Source organism: Phodopus roborovskii, unplaced genomic scaffold (genome assembly GCF_943737965.1).
Source record: "Phodopus roborovskii unplaced genomic scaffold, PHOROB, whole genome shotgun sequence".
NCBI classification, from domain to species: Eukaryota; Metazoa; Chordata; class Mammalia; order Rodentia; family Cricetidae; genus Phodopus; species Phodopus roborovskii.
The window spans coordinates 24,161,703-24,180,492 of NW_026126563.1; the positions used below are offsets into that span (position 1 = coordinate 24,161,703).

At 45.4% G+C, this 18,790-nt stretch overlaps 1 protein-coding gene across 1 annotated transcript in view; it reads left to right on the forward strand.

Annotated features, from left to right (window-relative positions):
- The window catches only part of Fhod3 (formin homology 2 domain containing 3), a 397,434-nt gene that overhangs the window by 249,944 nt on the left and 128,700 nt on the right, over positions 1–18,790 (forward strand). The window contains exons 7-8 of the mRNA XM_051202091.1: positions 6,974–7,085; positions 11,993–12,087. Coding sequence (XP_051058048.1) covers positions 6,974–7,085; positions 11,993–12,087 — 207 coding nt within the window. The remainder of the gene's footprint in view (positions 1–6,973; positions 7,086–11,992; positions 12,088–18,790) is intronic.

An 18,790-nucleotide genomic window follows, 5' to 3' on the forward strand; every position in this document is an offset into this window, starting at 1 on the left:
TGTAACTTAAGTCCTAAGGTTGAGAACTTGTTTTCTTTTTATGGTCATTGAGCTTTTAAGGAAGGAGTTGTCCATTTGAAGGCCTTTGGAATACTTGAATTTGTACCTAATGAGCAGCATATTGACCTGCTCGCTGTATTTCTTCTGTTTCCTTAAATCCAGCGAACTACAAGCAAAGTTCCAGGTTAAACGTCTCAAGAAACTGCCTTGTATTCCTCTCCTAGGATTCTGGTAGCTGCGTTCTATCTCAAACCTAGATTCTCCCTCCAAACTAACCAGGAAAACCAAACCCTAGAAAAGTACTGCTACCCCACCCTCTAGCCTCCCTGGAATGAACGTGGCATTGGAATCCAGAGTATGTGTGGGGTATGGAAGCTCTGTCCTTGGTTACTTTCTTGTTAGCTGGCACTTTCCCTTTCACGAAGGGTTTCCAGCCTATATTTTATGCTGACTAGGAACATAGAGTTCAAAATAGTGGGTGCGGCAGAGAGCTCAGTCCAGCCACCCTGCAAATGTGTTAAATCTTCATGAAGTGTGGTAGCTACATGTTCCTGGCCTCTGCACTTGTTTCATACAAAGGGACTATATCACAGACTCCTGCTTAGCTATGTGTTTTAGAATAGTATAAAACATTATTTTCTAAGACTGGGACTATATCTCAGTTGGCAGAGCGCTTGCCTAGAACCTGTAGTACCCTGACACTCCGAGTTCGAGCCCCAGTACCACATAAATCTGAGTGTGACCTTTATGTATATAGCGTCTCTGACATTTTTTTTTTTTAAGATGAAATCTGATAGCACACTCCCTGTTCCTCTGCTACATGGCTGCTTAAAGAAGATCTGAATACTAAAAGGCATGCCAACATACCAACATAGAGGGGGGAAATCTCACGGGTCTCAACCCTTCAGGAAGAGCTTCAGGCTACTAAGGAATATTGAAAGTGGGTGGAATAATCTTCCCCAGGGAAGAACCTGTCAATTGGCTATCTAGTACCAAGTCGGTCAGCCCTGAAATCATTTACATACAAGTAACTCTGTATGGACTAAGCAGGTTGTGGTTATATATTAGGCACACACACACACACACACACACACACACACACACACACACACACACACAGAGAGTAACAACAATTAAAATAATGAGAAAGAGCAAGGGGCACATGGGAGGGGTTGGAGGGAGGAAAAGAGAAACATTTTTTAGTTATATCTTAATTTCAAAAATATATTATAAAAAGACCCAAGTGTGGTGGTGTACACCTGTAATCCCAGCAGGTAGGAGCAGGGTGGTTGGAGGTTCAACACTGGCCTTCACCTCTATAGGACATTTGAGGCCAGCTCAGGATACACGAGACTCAACTACAAAGAAACAACAACAGAAAAAGACTCGTAATTTTCTTTGTTATAGTGGACAAAATTCAAATAGAATACTTGTATTCTTAGAATGTCAATCAAATATAGGTAACGAAGTCCAAGTGCAGAACCTAGAGCCTGGGCTTCTTGAGGTGGTGGTATTGATGTGACGGGACTTCCACTGCCATTCCACTGGTCTCCTGCTCCACGGAAGACTGAAGACAAGAAGGGTTGGGCTGGCTGCACCCAGCTCTGAGTTTCCCTGTCACCACAGTGCTAGAGCTGTCCTCTGAGTACACTCTGTGTCCCTCTGTGTGTGTGTATGTGGGGAGGCCCTCTCTCAGTAGCTGATGGGCCATGTCCTTGAAGTGTGGCCAGGTCTGTGCTATACCCTCAGAGTCTCAAAGGGTGCTGAGCACCCAAAGGGGCTCCAAACACTGTTGAAAGTAGAAGCAAATACACATGGATTGGAATAGACTCAAAGATGGCCAGCCAGTCTACCCAACACAGCTTTACCTCCTGCAGGGACATACCCCCCCCCTTCTTCAACCCATTTGGTTTTGAGCCACTGAGGCTGACTGCTTGATGCCCTGTCACTTGTCTGCTTCATGACTGCTGGACCATCCCACGGTGTAATATGCTTCATGGGAACTGGATCAGCTCTTTCTGACTTTTCTCTTGGGGCTACACAGGTTGCCAGGTGCCTGGTGCATCATGGTGTTACGGTTCATGTTAGGATAGAAAGAACAACCAAGAAAATTGGTTGTTCGAGATTAGAATGATACTTTGAGGGTATGATGTGTTGCCATGCACTGGGGTATGCCCTGACATCCTTGCAGCTTACCCCCACCCCTCTTCTCTTGAGTTGCTCCTTCTACAGCCACCTCAACCCTCTCTCCCCTGCTCTACCCCTGCCTCCCTTGTTTGTCTCTTCCCAGTGGATGTGGGCTGGGACTCTTAACAGCAGTTCCTATGTAAATGTGCAAATATGTCTAAGATGAATTTGGGTTTTGTAAGTTTGGGAATCAAACCAAGGGCCTGGTTGGTACATTCTACAAAAGCACTTTACTGGCAAAGTTGCCCCTTGACACTTAGAAAAGAGTTTTTAAAACGAACTTTGGAAAAGGCAGTGTGCTGGACTTTGAGGAAGGGATATGTGGACCTGTGCTAGCTGCTTCACAAATCAGAGGGTCGTGGCTATATTCTCTATACAGAAGGGTATCAAAGAGAGTAAACACTGGATGAGTGAAGGATGCTATAGCATTATTTAGAAGTATCATCACCTCCCTACTTTCATGTCTTCACAACACTTCTAATGTGGACTTTTCTGAATAAGAGCCTGGATGCGTCTGAAGATGAGTTGCGACATGCTTTCAATTAGTATCAGGAATTTGCCCCGAATTAATGTTCCGATGTTCTTGCCTCTAAAGCACTTTAGTTATCTAATGTGCTTGCTATTCACTGGCATAGTAAAGCTTCTAAAAGAACCAAACATAACCTAAGTGGAAGCTAAAGTCACAAAAATCTCAAACATAAAAATCATGTTTAAAAATTTAAAAAATAAAATAAAATTATGGTGCACAAAGAACTCCCAAAAGAGCCTTCCCAGCACAGGATAGGAAGGCATGAAAAGGAAGGCTTCCAGAGGAAAAAGTTCTCCAGTAGAAGCAGCCATGGCTTAGGGGTTTTGGGTGGCAGGGACCATGACAGTCAAGGCTGTGACCACACAGATGCACAGAAGGGCTCTTGGAACTGGCAAAGCGGGCCCTGCTGAGACCAGCCTCACAGGAGCACACTGTGCAGCTGCCAGGTTTCTTCCAGGAACCACAAAATGATGTTCTACCTCCCGGGGAAGCAGCCAAGCCTGGACTTGCTGGGTTTGTATTTACTTGAAGACATCCTTCCAGCTTTAAACATACAAAGCATAGTTCATTCTTCTGGAAGGCAACTCCCCCCACCTCCACCCCCAACCCCCACAAAGTCTTGTACTTGTTGAGAAAATACTGTGGAATTTAGCCTCTTCCTAACCAGAAATGGACAGCGAGCTGGTAGGACTGGAGTTAGGCAGTAGGAACTCTAAAATGTTTGGAGCCCCCCAAAGTACTCAGTTCCCTGTGTAGGGCCTTAGCTTGGCCCCTAGCCAAGCTAAGGTTCTGACTGTAGAGGGCCTTAGCTTGGCTAGGGGCTGTGACCTGTTCCAAGCCACTGTGATGGGCTGGAAGAAGAAGATACGTCACCTTCACATGTAGTGCTGGCTCAAGGGCGTCTTCTGTGTCAGAGGAATTGTGTAGGAGTAGCTTGTGGTGTTAGGACAGTAGCTAAATGTGTGTCCAGTCTCTATTTCTGTAGGGTCTTTGTAGAAAAGACCACAGATCATGACTAAAAAGTTCTACTTTAAATTGTGTCTTTACTGACTGTGCAAATGAGTTTACTTGTCATTATTCCCTGAACAACACCACATGACAGCAGTTCATACAGGTGACTTCAGGGACGCAGTTGTGGGGAGGATGGTTGTGGATATGTGTAAGTGCTACATGGTTTTCTGTCACTCAAGCATTTATGGGGTAGGGAGTCTGTGGGGGTCGTAGCTCCAATTTCCCATGGACATGGAAGAAGCTCCTGGAGTTAGTTCATTCATGAAGGGAGGCAATGAGAGAGGCTCTGTGATATAATTGACAAGGGGGTCCTTTTTTGGAATGTGTTTTCCACAAGTGAGATTTCCTAGGCCCAAGTAAGAGAAGACCAGGCCTGTGGTATTGGTTTAACCAGAGAAAAGACCTGGAGAGAAGTCCCCAAACTGGCAGTAAGCTGACGTTCACAGATTGTGTCAGGGAACAAGACAAATACCTTGGAGGCTAATGTGATGGTCCTGGGGGGGCAGGGGAGGGTATAAGCATGACTTAAGAGAAGCTCTACCTCATGGATTCTGGAACCATGTGAGAAAGGTACAGGGGACTCTGCCGACTGCCCCGAGCAGGGCCTGTCGGGCGGGCCATGTCAGGAACAGGCCAGGTTGGTAGTGGCAGGTCGCCACATGCAGTGACAATGAATGAAAATCCAGTGAATCTTAGGTGCAGGATAGCACCTGAGAGGTGTCAAAGTCATAAGTCTACCGAGCCCAGGAGATGGGTCTGGCCTGGAAAGCAACAGACATTTAACATTCAATCTTAGATGGACTTTAAAACTCAGGGATAGGATACACTTGTCTGGAGAATGTGTGGAAAGAGAAAGAAGGAACGTCCAGACAGGAACTCTTAGGTTTCCACAGAGCCACCCTGAACACCCTGAAATGAGCATGTGAGGTGTCGCCATCAGGCAGGAGACTAGCTAGCCGCCCTGTCCCTAGAGAGAGCAATTGACTATGTCATGTGCTACTGAGGGTTGGATGAAATCCATGAAGAAGTAACCGTTGCATTTGTCAGCACATAGGCCACCATGGACCTGAATAGTTAAATTGAGTAGTGGAGGTAAAGTTAAATTCCTGTCAGGTTGGGCAAGAGAGTGTTTGAGCTGCTTTTCTAGTTGGTGGAATAAAATACTCAGATAAAATGAACTTAGGCAGGAAAGGCCTATTGTGGCTTCACATGTTTAGGATATAGTACATCATGGAAGGGATGGTGGCAGGATGTGAGGCAGCTGGCCCCATGGCATCCACAGCCAGGAAGCAGAGGGAGATGAACGCTGTGTTCAGCTCACTTCCTGCTTTTTGTTGAGTCTGGGACCCCAGCTCTTGGAACGGTGCTGCCTATACTTAGAGATGCCCAGAAGTTTGTTTCAGCAGGGTTTCTGAATCCTGTGGAGTTGAGCACCAAGATTAATATCACAGGGAGTCACTGGGAAGTTGGGAATTAGAGCCTGTAGGAACTCTTGTGAAAGTTGTTTTGTCTGGAGGGGAGCAGGCATCAGGGGGAGAGGGTGGGACCAAGGACAAGACGGGCTATTCCTAGTTAGATGTAACAACAGAGAAGGAGCCTGGGGGCAGAGCCGTGGAAAGGCCTTGGAGAAAGGATTTGGGGCAGGAGGTGTTTTAAACTGTTCCTCCTGTACTATTTTTTCCCCCTTTCTGTGACAAACAGGTGCAATTGGGGGGAAGGAGGATTGATTTTGACTCCTGGCTGAAGAGGATACAATCCGAAGTATGACAAATGGGACCACCCTGGTCTTGGTAGACAAGAGTTGGAGCTAGAGACAGTTTCTCAGGCAGGAGGGAATGCTCACACAGATCAGGAAGTGAGAGGGACTGCTTACTTTATCCTTTCCCTCTTCCATCCAGGCCCTCAGCCCATGGGATGGGGCTATCCACATTCAGGGTGAGTCCTTTCCCCATAGAGCTAATTCTCACTGCGACTCCCTCACAGACATACCCAGAAGCTTTCCTTAGCCTCCTAGGTGGGTCTAAATCAGAGAGGTCAAGGTGACAATGAAGACTGACCGTTGCACCTTTCAGCTGTCCAGTGCAGTTCCCTGCTCCGGGTCCCCTCGCCCTTCCTGGCTAGTCTGCTCCCCGGCACTGTGATGTCAGCACATGCCTAGTGGAGTTCCTGGGTCTCCCTCTCAGTGCAGAGCAAATGAAGAAATAGGAACTGATTTTCCAGTGAGTGGGCGAAATGGTGCACTTTGACCTGGCTTTGACTGATGGGTCAGCACAGCTAGCACACACCCCTAAGCCCACTCTGAGTCAAATGTAGTTCGTAGCCTTGGAGAAAAAAAATATAAACAAGACCCTCTCCATTTAGAAGAGTTCTTATGGGGTTGGAAAGGAGCAGCAAACAGCTTGGGTAGGGATGGACAACCTGAGGTTGGCTTGGTGTGCTGAGGTGCATCATTTGAACCGTCCTCAGGAAGTATGTGTGTGAGGTCACTAAGGAAGAGATTCTTGGAAGAAAAGGGGATGGGAGGTTTTGAGGGAGAGATGGAGGAGCAACTGGGAGGTGGGAAACTGACCCAGAACCCCTCAGGACCGAAGGTGCTAGAGTTAGGAATCTATGGTAGCTTCCATTGAGTGAACTGCTCACGGACTCTCCAAGGGTGAGTTCTACTGTGGGAAAGAAAGGTTCTGAGCTGCTTGCAGCTCCCCACAAGTTCTGAGCCATGGATCCAGGGTCTGTGAGTTCCAAGGCCCCAGGCAGCCTGCTATGCCTGCTTTTAAGTAATAGGGACTTGGCTCGTGTTCCTGCTTACCCAAGCTAGAGCACTTGTGGCCTAAAACAAGTCATTTGATCTGCTGTGCCTGCTTCCTCATTGGAAAAATAAAAAACTGTGACTGTTGTCATTGGGATCAAATAATGTCCCCAATTCAGCATGCACATGTCTGACTTGTTGGAAGTCGGATGTGAATTCTGGGACCAAGTGTCCTAAGTTTGAATTGCTGGTTCCATTGATCACTAGCTGTGTGATCGTGGACAATGTACTCTGCCTCAGAGAGGGGGGCTAATACCTGTGTGCTGAGGTATCTATCTATCTGGTAAGGGGTGAGTGAGGAACTAGTGAAGGAAACTGGGTGATCTCTGACAAGCTCCTGGTTGACTGATGGCTGGGTGCTGGCTGTGGGTGGAGGGAGATGCCTCAAGTGGGCAGAGCGCTGCCTGTGCCTCTGTGTGATGGTTCCATCTTTCCTCCAGTTCCGCCTGGTGGTGAAGACGGCCCTGAAGCTTCTGCTTGTCTTCGTGGAGTACTCTGAGTCCAATGCCCCACTCCTCATCCAGGCTGTGTCTGCTGTCGACACCAAGAGAGGTGAGCCATCGAGGTCACAGTGTCATATATAGGGAAGCAATCCATCTTCTAGTGAGTTGTTGGGAGTGTTCTATGTGTAGCCATCTCCATGAAGGATCCAGAGTGGTAGCTATGAAGATTAGGGCTGGAATGTGATATGATAATGAAGAAAATGCACGTGTGGACTTAGCCAGGACATGGCAGACCATTGCCTTTTGCCCCTATTACTGAAACTGCATAGAGGACCTGTCCTCCTGATCCAGTTCAGGTCGCCTTGTGTCCTTCCCTTTCTTCCCTGTCCTGTGTAACACTGACCCATAGATGTTCCTTGAGCCTTCTGCCCTCCTTCACTCCATCCCATGCTGTGTCTGACCCATGGGCCTCATCATTTCTGACTTATTGTTTCCCACAACCCTGAAGTGCAATTGGAAAATTCTTCATCACTACATCTAACCTTATCAGTGCCTATAATAGCATGAAAGCTGGCTGAGCCTTCCTGGGTAAGGGACCGCCTGCCATGCCATCTCTCTCCTGTGCTCCCCAAGCTCCCAAACAACCTTTCTCTCTGCTATACTGTCATCACTGCCTGTCAGTTGACCTGAGTATGTCCTGCTCATAGGCAGGGTCTGTCTCCCAGCTTAGTGTTCCAGCACTGAGCTGTCCTGAACAAATAGGCATGCTACATACGGGTAGAAGAGAGTGGAGTGGCATGAACCTCCTGTAATATCAGCACTGGGGAGGCTGAAGCAGGAGGATCAAAAGTTGGAAGTTAGCTCAGGCTATCTAGAAAGACCCTGACTCGAAAAGAAAAAGGAGGAGAAGGTAGCAGCTGTAGCTGGATTGGGGCGAGCCATGCTGTGGCCCACAATGATGTGAAGCCTCTAGCTGAAACGCTAGGGTGCCTGTTTCATCTCTTGCTCATTTTCCTCCCTAAGAGGACCCAGTTGTTCTTATCACTACCCCAATGAAGGCTCAAATAAGTAAGAAGAAAACCTGAGTAATATTTTTTCTCTCTATGATTACAATTCAATATCAGCAGGCAGATAGATGTGTTAACACGTTGATGTATTCCCATCACTTTCAGTACCAACCGGCAGGTGTGCTAACATGGTGATGTATTCCCAAATCACTTTGGATATCAACAGGAGGTTTGCTAACACACTGATATATTCCCATGCGAGTCATGGACACTTATGAACAAAGCAACCTCCGTGCTCTGTTGGGAGGAAGATTGGCCTAGGTTGCACTATTTATTCAAACTGGTTATATCTGACTCAGCCTTGCACAGGACTCCCTTCTGATGCCCATTCAAACTGTGAAAGACAATAGCTTCCCCATTTCTTTGAAGGTCTGTGTTAACAAATGAACCTTTGCTACACCTTTACTCTGAACACACAGGCAGATGCCAGCCCTAGCATGGCTAGTCCAGGCCAGAAGTAACTTCTGGTCTCTCTGAGGGCATATGTAAAGATGGCAGAGCCTCAGACAAGATCCAAGGCTGACGTGTTGAAGGTGGGTCACAGACCATGGCCAATTTCCCTCTACAACAACATGTTACTGTCTGGTACCAGACAGGAGATGTCATATAGTGTGAGCAGATTACAGGTTCAGCTAACAGTCCTGAGTGAGGAAAAACTATGTCTGGCTTCCCCAGAGCCAGGTGGGTGTTGGATAAAATGATGGTTCCCTTGAGTTAATCTTGCAGGATGTGTATGTATTCCATCTGCCAACTTTGCAGTTACCTTAGGACAATGGGGGGACTTTTTGGTAGCATCTCTTAAATTGTGGGTATCTCAAGGACACTTGCCATTGGACAATAATATAGGGACATCCTTTTCATAGCTTTGAGGTTCTCCTTTGGCCTTGTTGAGTAGGACCTCCTACCCCTAGCTTCTTTCTTTGGGGTTCCTACTGTATAAAGGGCATGTTGTGGAGTGGGAATGACCCTCAGGTGAACCACATGCAAGCTTCATTCCACAGTCCCAGCCTGAGGCCTCTACTATCATAAGTCTCTCCAACAAGACAGAATGATGGCCATCTTTTCTCAATTAGTTTAAAAAGAAAGTTCCCATAGATTGTTTTCTCAGCTTGGTAGATTTTGCCTATAATTTTTTTTCAACCTTTGGCAACTGCTATCATCTGCCTGCCCCTAGACACAAAGAGCTGCAAGCAAAGGAACATCACCAATGAAAAAACACAGAGGACACTCATCATGTGTGGCTCAATAGCATGTTTCTTCATGGATATGTGTGGTCTTGGCTGTGATTTTGTAATGCATACATATAGCGTCATCCTGATTTACTCCTGGTAAAATTGTCCCATGATAGAATTAAACATACAGATGTGTCTTGGAGTTTAGCAGAGAGCAGCATGAATGCCAGGTGTATCCAGCGGCAGGTTTTAGAGCTGTCTCCAGTTCCCTCTCAGTGAGTCTGGAGCACAGCCTACGTGCCAGGGATGACTGAAGGAGAGCTGAGCGTGTCCACATGGGCACACGTGCAAATAGCCCATAAATTCTCCTCCGTAGAGAGGCTCTAGACTCATTCCTTGGCAGGAGTGGCTGGCCTGGGAAAGTGGGGACAGTTGTCTTTCTTTCTATTTTTTATTAGACAGGAAAACTCTCAGAGTTGAGGGATCAGCCAATAAAACTAACAAACTAAAAGCCCTCAAAAAGTCATTACCACTTAAAGCAGTTGAAGTCATCCCAGAAAAGAATTCCTTGGTGGCTTTATAAACATCGTGCGTGGTCACCTATGAGTTAACCAGAAGTATGACATTGACCTAGAGTAGGCCACTTAGAGAACCTAGAAAGGAAGCAAAGTCCATCAAAGGGACCTGGTGGTATAGCTCAGTGGCAGATGCCTATCTCATATGCATGAGGCCCTGTGTTCAATCCTTATTACTACAAAACAAACAGACAAACCAAAAAGTACATCATGGGTACTAAATAATACTTATGAATATGAGTATGTGAACATTTAAATGCCTTGTTTGACATAGTCTGCTATACTTTTGATTTGGGGCTAGAACAGAGAAGGGAGTTTGATTAGCCCCTGAATGTGTCTCAGATCCTCTGGATCACCTTCACTTGTGTGTGTGTGTGTGTGTGTGTGTGTGTGTGTATGTGTGTATGTGTTAGGGTTTTGGTTCTTTTCCTCTGTTGCTTGGCTTTTCCTTCCCCAGGCCCCACAGGGCACTTTGGATTCAGAGTCAACAGTAAGGAAGTAGTTCTGAGTCCAGAATCACTAGAAAACTAGAAACTACTGATGGCAGTGTTTTCTCTGAGGTACAATGCTCCAGTGCATTCTCCAGTATCTGCTGGGAGTGCTCTAGTCCCTAAGATTGATGCCATATTAGAAACACAAGCAGATACTTGCTGAATTTGCTGAATTCATCATGGCAATGAGACCCGGGGTCTGCTGGCTCCTTGGTTGGCTGTCTTGAAGGCTGAAATGGTCACTTTGTTGGCACCTGAAGAACAATTGTACCCTGGTGCTAACTGCAAAGGAGTTTCATGATGAGTGTCAGGAGATAATTCGGTCGATAGTGCATGCAGAGTTAAAAAGAGAGGCAGGAGATTGCTTGGGTCTAACTGGCTGGATAACTCAGCTAATGGGTGAGACTTCAGGTTAGCTTACTGAGAGAGCTGTCATATCTGTGCGCAGAATTAATCTGTGTGTGCCACGTATTATAGAAGGTGCCTGCTTCTCAGTCCTTCTGCCTTCTTTCTTTTCTTACTGTGTACATCTTCCCTCTCATTCTTGTAAGGCTGTTCCATCTTCACAGACCAAAAGCCCTCTCAGAAATCACTACTGTTCTCAGACATTTTATTGACTCTGTGCCACATGGAAGGCATTGTGCTGAAAGTGCAGAGATGAACAAGAGTGATACCAATTCTGCCTTCAGGAAATGTTTATCTCAAAGCCAGGATCAGTGCTACCACAGCCATCCAGGGACCAGCATTTGCAAACTGCTGTGCTTAGGTTATTTACAAATTTACTTTATCAAGCAAAAATAAGTAATATCCTTATGAGATAATTTATAGAGGAATGACACAGAAAAGAGGTTCACATTCCAGTCCACCAACACAAGGATGAGCCCATGCTTCTATCACTCCTAGTATTATCCCAGGAATGGAAACCATGCCTCGTGACCTTGCACTTGACTTGATGGTCTAGAATGTGAAGTGTTTTCCAGCTCTATCCTGAAGGCTGGAGAAAGTATCTCATGAGTCTTCAGTAGTGAGACTCACCTGGAGGAACCTCATGTCCTTAGCCTTCCATAGCCTTCCTCACTGCATCTCTTTTGCCAGCATCATAGCCATGGCTAAATATCTCTACCACTTCTCAGATGTTGGCTCCATGCTTGTATCTATGCTTGTGCTTTTGTCTGGCAACTTCACTAAACCCATCAAAGGAAGCTACCCATCAGAACCTGTGCCTAGCTGATGCACTGACGATATCTATACCCTGGTGGATTAAAGGTAGTGTTCCTTTGCTCTAGATGTTTCCTAGAAAGCAATGTCATTGTTACTGTTTGGGACTGATAGAGTAATAAAGGTCCCCAAGCCTTGATCAGTATGTGCTGGTGAACTTTTCAGTGATAACATATGAAGGGTTTTAGTCTGCATCCCAAGAGTATGCACATGAACAGACTTAAAAACTGTATATTAAATATAAAGGTGATTTCTCAAGCAAATGGTCACGGATACCAATAATGAACATGGGACAGGATAGTATACTGAAATACGGTTTGTTAGGATAGGCACAAGTCCAGCTTAAAGATATGTCTACCCTTACACCTTATACATGCAGTGATGGAAAGACATTGCCATGCCTAGAGGAGAATTCCTTGGTGAAACTTCAGTGTGATTGGGATAATGGCATCACTGAATTGCTGTTTCTAATGACTTTTTACTTTACTTGTAGGAATCAAACCCTGGTCCAACATCATGGAAATCCTGGAGGAAAAAGATGGAGTTGACACAGAGCTATTGGTTTATGCAATGACGCTAGTAAACAAGGTTGGTTGATGTGTGTTCTCGGTTGAATTATGACCCCTCAAAAATAGGGCTTAAAATCTTAAAGCCTATGAAGAGGGTCTTTGCATATGTATCTCAGTCATTAGGACAACTCTAATCAAATATGACTTACGGCCCTACAGGAGGAAGGCATGGGGAGAAAATATGAACACATACAGGGAAGACAGCCTCATGAAGACAGACGTGGAGATTAGAATGGTGTATCTGTAGCCAAGGAGCACCAAAATTGGCTAACAACCAAATTAGAAATAGTCAAGGAAGGACCATTCCATGGAGTTGTTACACAGCACATAGCCTTGCTGACACCTTAATGTCAGACTGTGAAGTTCTGATGTGTTAAGACACCTAGCTCATAGTAGCTAATTGCAACAGCTATAGGAAGCTAATACCATGTGAAAATGTAAAACTTTCTTTGTGAGCCACAGGTGGTGACTGGAAGGCAATGCAAGAAGAAGTCTCAACCTTGATGACATTTCCTGTTAGAATTAGCAACTTGACTTGAAACAAGTGATTCATAGGCCAGGGAAACACAGACTTCTTATTTGTTGAATTCTGACCCTTGGGCAGAGGTGAGGATCCTGGAGGCAGATCCTATCTCTTTTACGTTATTATGACTTCACCTTTGTGCTCTTGTTACTTCCATTACATTCCTTTCTGGTCTTCATCTTTCAGGACAGTTGCAGTCCTTTGAGAACATCCTCAGAAGTACTACTTGGGAGGAGGGTGGGGTATTGGTTTTTCAAGCTGCTCCAACAGGCTGTCTTGGTCCTAGTGTCCCTTCATTCAGATTGCCACACAAACGTCTCGAGCATCATTGTCACCACCACCATATTTTCCTTAAACTATTGACTATGAGTCTATAGAACCAACTACAGTGATGAGGAGTAAGACCTTGGAAGGTTCCAGAATCCTTTGCTGGAATATAACTGGAGATCTGCTTCTTCTTGTGAACAGAAGATATATTAATAGTGAGCAATTTAAATATGAGGCACAGCTTCTCAGTGGTAACATATTTCATTCACAATGAGGGTGGTCAGTTCTTCTCAGCATGCAGATGACTGGCATGGGAGTTGCCTTGAAGCAGATCCAGTGTTCAGAACTTGCCATGCAGTCAACATTGTGCTGATAGAACAGATTCATCCATGATTGGGGTGGGGTGGGGATAAATAGAAATAAACAGAAATATTTTCAGGCCATTTATCATAATCATTCCTGAATAAATTAGTAGATTCCAACCTACCACATCTGTGGGGGGAAAACACTTGAGAAAGAGATGAAGTTGGTATTAATCTCTGGTTGATAAGAGTGATAAATTGAATGGTGGATGAAAGGTCTCAGATCTGGAGTTCAAGATCCAAGAAGGACACAGATGGATTTTGGGGAGTAAGAAGGATTTTTTGTTTGTTTGTTTTGTTTTTGTTTTGGAAAGTTATTAATGCTGTGGGAAAACTGACAGTAATGTGGTGGGGGCTCTTAGAAAAATTCAGTTTCCAGCACCAGGAACAGGCAACATGATGGGCCTCTGAAGAAGAATCAGGCCCACAAGGCAGGAGTGGGTCAGTTAACCTGCAGCCAGACTCTTGAGTCTTGAGCAGGCAGCAAGGATGAGGTGCGGAGCAGAGCGTGTGGCTATTTGTCATCTTTTGATGCACCCCAACCTGTAAACTCGCTTCCCCACATAAGAAATCTCGGTACTGGGAAGTCTGTTGGCTAGGTTACACAAGCACTGCTCTCCTTAGCGCGTTTGTCCGTGTCTGTGAGAGAGGAGGGCTGCTGTATAGTGGCCTGAGCAGAAGTTTGGTCTGGACCCCAGCAGTGGAGAGACTGGCTCACCTATTTCTTTGGAAGTAGTTGGAAAGAGCAAGGGATGACAATGTGGGATAGATGTGGAATGGGAAGAGACTAAAGGCACATTTGCAAGGCTGAGGTAAGGGAGGCCTTCTGAAGAAAAGAGGAATTCCCATAAGCCACTTTGAAGCAAAGGTCTTTCATTGGTAAGGGGACTTTGGTTGGTATTAGCTCATTGGGGGAGGTAGCTCTCCTTAGACACATGTCATGGTATATAAACAGCCTCTCTGGAGTTCTATGGATAATTCTTAACCTGGGCATATGTACATAAGTGCTCCTGTAGCATGGTCCAGACAGTCCATATGCCTTGGATTTGACATACATGACTCCATTTTGGTATCGACAACGTTTTGTTTTATTTCAAGGTTACTTTGATTGTAAAGTCAGCAAAAGATTGCAAAAGGAACTATTTAAATATGCTACTAGATAAAATTATAAAGGGCCTTGTTTGTAAAATGAAAATCTCAAAGCTATGGGCAGATGGCAAACTAGAAAGCTACTGGCCCCCAAAAAGCAATATCCTGAATATATTAATAAAGTAAAATAAAAAAGGGAAAAATAAAAGACCTTAAGTCAACCATGAATACGAGAAATACACAGTAAACAAAAAGACATTCTCTCAGACTACATGACTTCCATTGGGAGTAAGCCTGGGCCCTGCAGCCCTGGCAAATGAGGCTCAACCACCCATCCTCAAAATACCAGCTAAAGAGTAAAGTCTGAAAAAGCAGAGAAACGAAATTTAGTTAATATGGGCACATTAGAAAGAGGTACCAGTAAAGAGGTCAGTTGTAGTGAGATACCCACCCCACTCCCACAGTTGCACTGACCATGCCCATTGGGAAGGGGGACAGGTGCAGGCGTGACCTGTGGGAATTAGGTCTGGGGTCCCGGACCCCAGCACTGTCTCTTGCTTCCTGGTCGGAAACAGAGCATTTGGAGGAATTTTAAACTCTCTCAAACTTGATGGAGAGAAAAGCTGAAGCCAGGTGCTATCACAGGGGGGTGCTTGTCTCCTTAAGAGACTTACCACAGTTGTGATAGCTTGCAGGAGCCAAGACAATGATATGTCAGTGATGAGCAGGGCCACACCCTGACTAGGAATTCATGTCTCTCGACCCTGATTTAAACCTTAACTTCAAGTGACTAACCCCAAACTGGCCAATGACTATAGTGTATAAATAAGAATCTGGGAAAACAAATAGGCTGATGGATGTTTATTCAGGGAAAAATCACTTACAGCAGAAACAGATGACTGCCAGCAGGTTCCCGTCCCAAGGATGCCTCCAGATGCTCTTTGCCATGTGATTTGAAGCACAGTTTTTGGAGATGAAGCTTACCTCTTTCCTATCCTTTACAGTCACTGACTGAATTCAGCATAAAAGAACATTCCCTCTTGTCCAGTGTTGTATGCTGTAACTGTCTTTCTCAGTGGCTGAGACTGTGATCACTTTAATTATGGTGGCATTAGTACCTTAAAGTGATACAAGATTATTCTAGAGCCAAAGTTGTGTGACTCTGTTCCTGGAACAGAGACATAGGTTAATTCAAATTCTATGTTCCAAGGTGGAAGCAGCTTCATGAAGTTTTATAGTTTTTCAAAACAAATAAAGTCATTAATCAAGGCAAGTTTAAAATACATTGTTAGCTACATTGGGAAGGAGATTACAGTAAGACAGGGGAAGGTTCTCCATAGGCCTTAGATGCTAGCTGATGACATTCTTAGCTTTTGAGGTGGTGGAAGTTAAGGGTTTGTTAAGTTAATAGATTCCAAAGTGTTTTTGCCTGTCAATAATTTATGTCTGTTAGTCTCTTAGTTCTGAGACAGAGATGGCCAAAGAATGGCTATTGGGGGGCTAAAGATAGCTAAGATGAGGTAATGAGCCTCTGGACCCAGACCATTTCAACATCTCCACATCACTGCAGTTCTAGGAAGTCTATCAGTCTAGGCAGGCACAGCTTCCCCCCCCCCCTCCCCTAGGAATTCTTGTTGACATGCCTCATCTGTGTCTATCCCGATAGCTCTTACTGTCGGTTTAACATGAGTCACCTAGAAAGAGAAAATCTCAAATGAAGAATTTCCTTGACCAAATTGGCCAAGTGAGAACTGTCTCCACTGATGATTGATGTGGGAGGGGCCAACCCACTAGGGCAGCACCATCCCGAGGTGAACTTAGGCTATGGATTCCAGAAAGCTAAACATGAATCAGAGAACAGGCTAGCCAGCAGAATTCCTGCCTGGGTTCCTGTGCCAGATCCCTCAGTGATGGGCTGTGACCTGGAAGGGAAAACAAATGGGCCCTTTCTGCCCCTAAGTTGCTATTGGTCAGTGTTTCCCTCAGAGCAACAAAAAAGCCAACTAGGACAATGCCTGTTCTTTACACATGGAGAAGGCCCTGGGAGAGGTCATTCTAGATACAACCACTCCTGAAAAAGTCTGCAGACCGCTGCCACTCAGAATTCATTCTGCTTAACTGAATTATCATTATGTTTATGGTCCCAAGGAGTCAAAAGCACCAAGCTACCAAACAGAGTAGCAAACTGAAATGTTAATGTGAGTCTGGGCAAAACAAAAACACAAAATACCAGATTCTAAAGTCTGGGAAATTATATTATAAGGTGGGTGGTTTCTAACTAGAATCAATTTCAACAAAATAAATGGTGATATAATAACATGAATTTTAAAACTGACATTTTCCTGATAAAACCAAGGCAGTGAGCCCTAGCCTGCCTTGGATTCTGAGACCAGAGTGGCTTTTGCTGTTGTTGTTTACCAGAGACATCCAGCAAACCCCCTGCCTTTCCACATCCCTACCCATGTAGGTCTTAAAAAGAAGTGGGGGAAGAGGATGTCAAAACGAGACCATAACATCCGCCGTAGCTGAAATCTTCCTGGGCAGAGCCCTTGCTTGGAATGGGGTTGCATGTACTTGTTACCTCATACAACAAGATGAGGTAGATGGGAGATAACTATAGGACCCCAGGAAGCTGTGGGAAAAGTCATTGCTTCATTGCAGCCTGGGGAGAGTCACGATAGTCATGTGGGATTCAGGCTAAGTAGATTACTTTTTTACACATCTAATTTTATTGCTTTATTCATGGAAATGGACCTTTCCCTTCTGGTATGTAGCTGTACGAGTTTTAACACACGCAGAGAAATGGTTTGACTTCACAGCTAGGATACATGTAAGTTCCATCTCTCCTAGCAATCTCTCCTGTATTCTTTTATAGACATTTTAATCCCCCATCCATAAGCCTTGGCAACCACGGATTTTCTATGTACTACTATAATCTTGTCTTTTCAGAGTCAAATGGAATCTTGTAGTATGGAACCCTTTGAGGTTGGCTCCCCCCCCCCACACACACACTGTATAAAACACACTCAGTTGTGTTACCGTGTGTGCTGATGACTCACTCCCATTGGGGGTATATATGATTGTGCTGCACAGGTGCACCCCAGTATATTATTCACCCAGGTGCCTTTTGCGGGAGACTAGGGATCTCTAATGTATCCTGTGGCGGAGATCGAAGGTCATAGCACTTGGCTTCTGCAGGTGACACCGGAGAGTGTGAGAGCATGGGCTTTGCCACACTGGTTTCATCCTGTATGAAGGGTTATCCTCTGAAAACCCAAGGAGAGACACATTTCTTTGAAGACAGTGCTTGGTCTCTGATTGATGCCAGTAAAGAAATTTCAGTGACAGATCCTGGCAAGACAAAGTCTGAAAGAAAAGGGAGGTCAGGAATGCCAGCTGTAAGGCAGCTGTGGGGCGTTCCCGGCCTCAGGAAACTCATACCTCCAGAACTTTCTGGCAAGGCCATGGTCTTTGCCAGCTGTAGGTGTCTTAGCAGTGATCATGCCAGGGGAAGCGGGAGAGATCCAGGTGGTAATGGGATGAAGGTAGCTGAGCATATTCTAGAGGTGGCCTGGAAAAGGTGACTTTGTGTCTGGGATGTGGGGTCTTCCTGCACAGGGGCAGGGGATGCCACAGTCCCATTGCAGCCCATGTGAATACAGGAGGGCCACAGGCTCAGCTCAAACTCAAATTTTTCATAGTGGAATTAAAAATGGTTGCTTGCCTTCTTCAGTTCTGTCCCTGTTACTTGGCAAAGGCCTTGGAATCTGCCTATTGTGGAGAGATGACTGTTTGATTATGTAAAGGCTGGTTCTTTAAGCACAGAGAATTAGCTATAGGATCTTAGCTTGGGCCCCAAGGTTTTTAAGTGAAAAAGAACCTCTGGTGCTGGGGAGATGGTTCACAGAGTGCCTGCCCTAAGGACAGGAGGAAATGAGGACCTGCGTGTGGTCCCTAGCATCCATGTAACGCCAGGTTGGTATGTGTGAGATAGGAGGATTCCTGCAGCTTATTGGCCAGCTAGTCTAGCTGCAGTAGTGACATCCTAGCTCAACCTTAACAAAGGTTAAGTTGGAAAGCAAAAGAAAAAAGAAAAAGAAATCCTTTGGCCTACACACACACACACACACGAGTGCCTGTTGATTCCACATGGGAGGTGAGAGAGTGGAGGCAGTCCAACCGGCCTGCCTTCCTAGAGTTGCCTAGTCTGTAGTCAGGTCGTTTGTGGTACCCAGTTATCCTCCATGCTCCTGCCTAGCATTACCACCCCCTTGTTGTCCTCTAAATGTTTGAGTTTTCCTGGAAACCAGAGGCTGAGCTTGTGCTGACAATAAGAGTTGGTGGCTCTGAGTGGGGCTTCCCCCCAGTCTACAGTAACTTCTGGTCACCTGTGAAATCCCTCCTCTCCCCGAGCCTTCATCTCATGTAAGATGAGGGCTCGAAATAACTCTCAAGGATCCCCCTGTTCTGAGCAGGACCCT